At 38.6% G+C, this 5,079-nt stretch overlaps 1 protein-coding gene across 1 annotated transcript; it reads left to right on the top strand.

Annotated features, from left to right (window-relative positions):
- The first annotated feature begins 47 nt into the window (after positions 1-47).
- Positions 48-5,067, top strand: LOC145482034 (uncharacterized). Its single transcript, XM_081460614.1, has 9 exons — positions 48-408; positions 894-1,129; positions 1,770-1,931; positions 2,145-2,273; positions 2,467-2,558; positions 2,659-2,773; positions 3,536-3,617; positions 3,829-3,944; positions 4,503-5,067. The coding sequence occupies exons 2-9, from the start codon at positions 965-967 to the stop codon at positions 4,572-4,574; spliced, it is 933 nt and encodes a 310-aa protein (XP_081316740.1). The 5' UTR covers positions 48-408; positions 894-964; the 3' UTR covers positions 4,575-5,067.
- The last annotated feature ends 12 nt before the right edge of the window (positions 5,068-5,079 follow it).

The following is a 5,079-nucleotide window of genomic DNA, read 5'->3' as shown; positions in this document are numbered from 1 at the left end:
ATGCAGAGTAACGCGCGAAAACTGGAGACGAATGATTTTCGTGGGAGAGGTAGTGCGAGATTCCATGCCGGAGTGGGGAAGGGGTACAAATGTCTTAGTAAGAATCACAAAGTAACCTTTGTCTAAATCAAGGGGAATTTGTGCTTTCTCTTTTAAGAAATTATTGTGTAAAAATGTTATAATTTCTTGAAATTTGATTTTTCTTTTATCTTTTTTTCTCAAAACGTATTTGTGTCTCTCTCATCTAGAGTCCGTAGGGGGAATTGTTGTTCCAAGAATGAGGTTTTCACGGCGTGTATGCATGCTTTTGCTGTCCCTAAACATTTTGCGGGTTCATTGAGCCGGGACAAGAGAGAAGTGCGACGAGCGGGAGTGAATTGAATTTACCGTTTTGCATTTATTTGCAGGGTAAGTAAATCTTTTTAGTGTGAGGGTTGCCTTGAAAAAGCGATATATGCAAGCTAGATCGCAGATAGTGTGAAGAAAATGGGCAAAAATATGTACGTACGACTTAAACTTTTGATTCAAATGAGTTGAATAATTTCCCCCCTCCAGCTCCGGCTGCAGTTAAGTTAAGCTTAAGTAAGGTTAAGCTTAATACCAGAACGTAGGGTCAATGAAGTTGAAGACATCACATTTAAGCTTTTATCCCTACTGCATCTTTGACATGTCAAACTTGATTAAAAATTGATACTTCCCAAAACTTCTTCTGTGAAGAATGTGAACATAATTTCCATACCATGTACCATTGTTTTCCTTGCCTGCTTCCCCCCCCCCCCCCTCCTTCTCATTACTCCCCTGGGACCGCTCTACTCCCAATAACATTTCTACTTCCTACATTCACTGATAGTTAATTGAATTTCATTAATTTAGTTCTTATTCACTATACACAGGAGATCATAATTTCATGGACTGGAGTAGACAGTTCTGAAGTATATGAGTTAGAGGGAAATAATTCAGATCTATGTTATCTGAGGATGGCGAACTTGGTGTCCACAGTGGTCAACCAAACAGACAAAAAGCAGTGAAGGGTTTTGCAGAGTTTTGCTGCTGTCCAGTTGCAAACAGTGATGGTGAACCCTCTCAGAACCTCAAAGTCACAAACACACAACTACAATACACTTATCCAGTAAGAATTGTTACTCAACAAGCCCTTTGAAATATATAAACTTGTTTGTCATGACTGTCATACTAATACAATTATTAAAAACAAATTAAGTTCCCACTGCCTCTCAAATGTGCCCATGATAGACATGACACGTATATTCCAGGGGGGAGAGGAACTCCTACATAAAAAGGACAGGGGTGCTGGTCAGAAATTTTTGAAAAGAACCCCTAAGAGGTACCGAGATCCTGTCTTGTGGGCGTGGCTTGAATTTTTTCCTCCTAGGAGGTACCAATTCTAAAACAACACATCAATTGACACTGACTTTTTTGGCTTAATACCCTTAAAGGTACCATGAAAGCTCCCGCTGGGGACCTTTTTAGGCTGAACACCCTAAGAGATACTAAAACCCCTTTTTTAACCCCTAAAAGGTACAATGAACATCCCGTCCTCTTTTATATGGGAGACCCCCCCCCCCCCCACTCTACCTGGGACATATATTTGCAATGTTCAGTCAAGGTATTAGTAGTATGTTGACTGGCATGCTGGTAATGTGCTAGTTCGTTGAATGGCTGCAGCTTGATATGATTTTCTCATCTAAGATTTACATCAAAATCAGCTCTGATCTTCTCTTTTTGAAACTGCTCTTTTTTTTTTATCACAGTTAAAGTTTCTTGTACCAGGCTTTGCATCTTCAGTGCCTACCTGTCAGTGGCTGTACATCATCACATTTGGTGGTGGGCTTGTTGAGGGAGATAATGTAGCTGTTGATGTTAAGGTTGGAGAGAACTGCACTGTGGTAGTGACCACTCAGGCCTCAACTAAGGTAACTGAGACCACACAATATAACATATTACGAGGAAACACACACTCAAGTAAATAGCAGTATGCATTTCACATTCCTTACTTACACTCATTCCTTTCTTACTTGCCTGCTTGCTCACTCACTCATCATAACCACAAATACCAGGTAAAATTCATGTTTGTAGATATTTAAACGTTCTTATTCACAGCTGCTACTGAAATGATATATTTTCAGGTTTACAACTCTGAAGAGGGCCTGGCTACTCAGCAAGGGTTAAGAGGCCTGGTTGCTGATGGTGGACTACTGGCAGTTCTTCCAGATCCTGTGGTCTGCTTTAAAAATGCCATCTATAACCAAAAACAGGTTAGCTGCTCTTAATTTCTTCCTTCATCATCGTCATCGTCGTTTATCATCGTTGTCATTGTCATCATTGTCATCATCATTATCATCAGCACCACCACCAAAACCATTTTCTTCCTTCAATATTTATTGGTCTGATCCCACCATGAATTCAAACAATATGATTCACATGACTGTTTTCATTGGTGTCTTTTAGGACTTTGAGCTAACTTCAAATGGCAGCGTAGTGATTCTCGATTGGTTTACAGCTGGACGCATGGCTCTTGGAGAAGTCTGGGATATGACTAGGTATAAGTATAAACAGGTTATGGAAAATCTATTATTTAATTATTAATCTTGATATTAATTAAATAGTGTTTAATAACTTCCTGTCTTGATACATATGCAGTTACAAGAGTCACAACAGAATCTTTGTGGATGGAAAGTTGGTGTTTGGAGATTCAGTCTGCCTCAACGGTAGAAACAGTTGCCTTTCACTGAAAGAATCCATGCATAGTGCTATGGTAAAAACTTTTAAAACTTTTACATTCACAATACTTTATGTCAGCTTTTCACCATAAAGATACCTTATTGCAAGTAAAATGCAAGTAAATGCAAGTAGTCCAAAACTGGAGGTAAAATTTAAACTCCTCAAAAAAGCCTTCTCAGAATTCATTATTATCTGGAGAGTGTTTTACTTATAGCTCTGTCATGGAAATCAAGTCAGTGAGAAGTGAAACACGATGAAAAAAAAGCTGGCTCCATGGAAAAAATTTCATGTGGCTTCAGTTTTCTTTTACGTAACTTGCTTCATACTCATCCTGGGGGCATAACCTTTAAAAGAAGTGTGAGGATCTTTAAATTGGCCTCATGGTGAATGAACTTGTCTCTGGATTAAGTGGTCCTAGTTCAAGTCTAGCCAGGGAAGTTGCCTTGTGTTCTTGGGCAAGACGCTTTAGATCTCAGTGCCTCTCTACACCCTGTTGTATTAATGGTACCGGCGAATTTATGCTGGAGATAACCCTGTGATGGACTAGTGTCCTATCCAGGAGAGAGTAGAAATATTCCCAGTCACGTGATACTACTGACACTGGAGATACACACTTGCTTGATGAACTACTTGGCTCATATTACAAGAGACTTTACCTACCCTGCATCAGTGCTATAAAGCTGTCAGTAGTCTTTTGCATGTATTGCAGGCCTATGATGCTAGGTGATAGTGAGAATTTTAACAGCAGGAGTTGGTTAATTGAAAAAAAATATATTTTAATCTTCTTGACATTCAGGTGCTAGGAAGCTGTGTTTTCATTGGTCCATATTTTAAAGAAATCAAGAAGAAAATAAAGGAAAGAGTCTGCACACTCACAAGTAAGACTTATCAATTACATGTGGCTCTTCATAAATGTTCCCTCTCTCCTGTTTTTCCTTGGGGGGTGGGAAAAGAGCATGTGTAGGCTATCATTTTGTTCAGCAACTTCAAGACAACAATTGATTAAGTGGACCCAGTTTTGTCCAAGACTGGGTGTTTGTTTCTGTGATTAATCTCAATACAATATTGATACATCATTTTTTTTCATAGAATTTAATGACATGAGCCCAGCAAGGAAAGATGTGATTGCCTATGCTAGTATTATAGATCCCACACTGTGTGATGGTGTTGTTGTCAAGCTTATAACTACACAGAGCACAGAACAGGTATGCAAAACTTGATAAGGCTGTGGTGAGAGACCATTTTAGGTTGACAGCTTGGAGTAATTTAAGAATTATACAAGTTTAAATCAAAACTTATTTCTCATAAGTCATGCTGGGATTGACAACTTGTACCCTAGGTTGAATCAATAGCCACCATGCAACTAAACTCTTTGTTTGCAAATCTTCTAACACATTGTTCAAAGCAGGGATCAGTATCTCTTCGCCCAATAGTCACCAGTCAAAGACTTGGTAAATCTAGTAACCAACATATGTACAAGATTGGCATTTCTGGCCAAACCTTAGGCTTGATTTCCAGCCATTTTGGGAGTCCAGTTGTTGTTTGATAGTGTGTGTCACTTCAGTACCACGGAGACACACAATTACCCGTGGCAAATTAGTGGTGTGGGGCAAGGAACATGGGCTCACAAAACGGCTGGAAATCGAGCCTAGCCAAAACTCCCCAATCAGCTTTCTTGACTAAGTTAGAAATTACTAACTTGCATACTGTTAGAAATTATCCTATGAGGCAATGAGTTGACAGTCTGTGTCCTTTATTTTCAGGCCTGCCACTTTTTTAGAACTGTCATTCAAGATATCATACCAAGACTTGGAGGAGATCCTCTTGTTAAATGAGAATATATTGTCATGTTGCATGCAGTTTGCTGTGCAAAGTTATGCACGCTTGTTTTTTTAACTTCATTCATTGACAACTTCTAGAAAACCACCAATAACATGATTTGAATAGTGGTTTAATATTAAAGTGTCATATTTTATGTTTACAATGTAGATAAAATTTGCCATCCATATTTAAGAAAGCCTCGACCAGAAGTTTTAAACTTATGAAAATGAATATCATAAAAATGTACAATCCGCAACGTATGATAAATGTCATCGTAATGAGCTGTACATTGTTGTTGGCCACAAAATTGTATTTCAAATCTGACCTTAAAAATTAGCCGTTGTGGTTCATGTTCTCCAGACAATGTAGAATTTGGTCATTTCATGTTGCTGTTTTGAAGAGGACGGCAAAGAAATGTACAAAGAATTGTAACACATGTGCACAGCCATTGTACTGCTCATTAAATCTTTTGTTTATCGACTGTTCCCATTGCCGTTGCCGTCATGGTTTTCATTCATT

Source organism: Orbicella franksi, chromosome 3 (genome assembly GCF_964199315.1).
Source record: "Orbicella franksi chromosome 3, jaOrbFran1.1, whole genome shotgun sequence".
NCBI classification, from domain to species: Eukaryota; Metazoa; Cnidaria; class Anthozoa; order Scleractinia; family Merulinidae; genus Orbicella; species Orbicella franksi.
Note: the sequence above shows the minus strand (reverse complement) of the source record. Positions and strands in the feature narration are given on the sequence as shown.

Excerpts from the sequence above, each read along its gene's own strand:
- LOC145482034 (XM_081460614.1), top strand. The coding sequence starts at position 965 with ATGTTATCTGAGGATGGCGAACTTGGTGTCCACAGTGGTCAACCAAAC. Across the intron at positions 3,618-3,828 it reads AAGAGTCTGCACACTCACAA|AATTTAATGACATGAGCCCA; the intron begins GTAAGACTTATC and ends TTTTTTTCATAG. Across the intron at positions 3,945-4,502 it reads CTACACAGAGCACAGAACAG|GCCTGCCACTTTTTTAGAAC; the intron begins GTATGCAAAACT and ends CTTTATTTTCAG.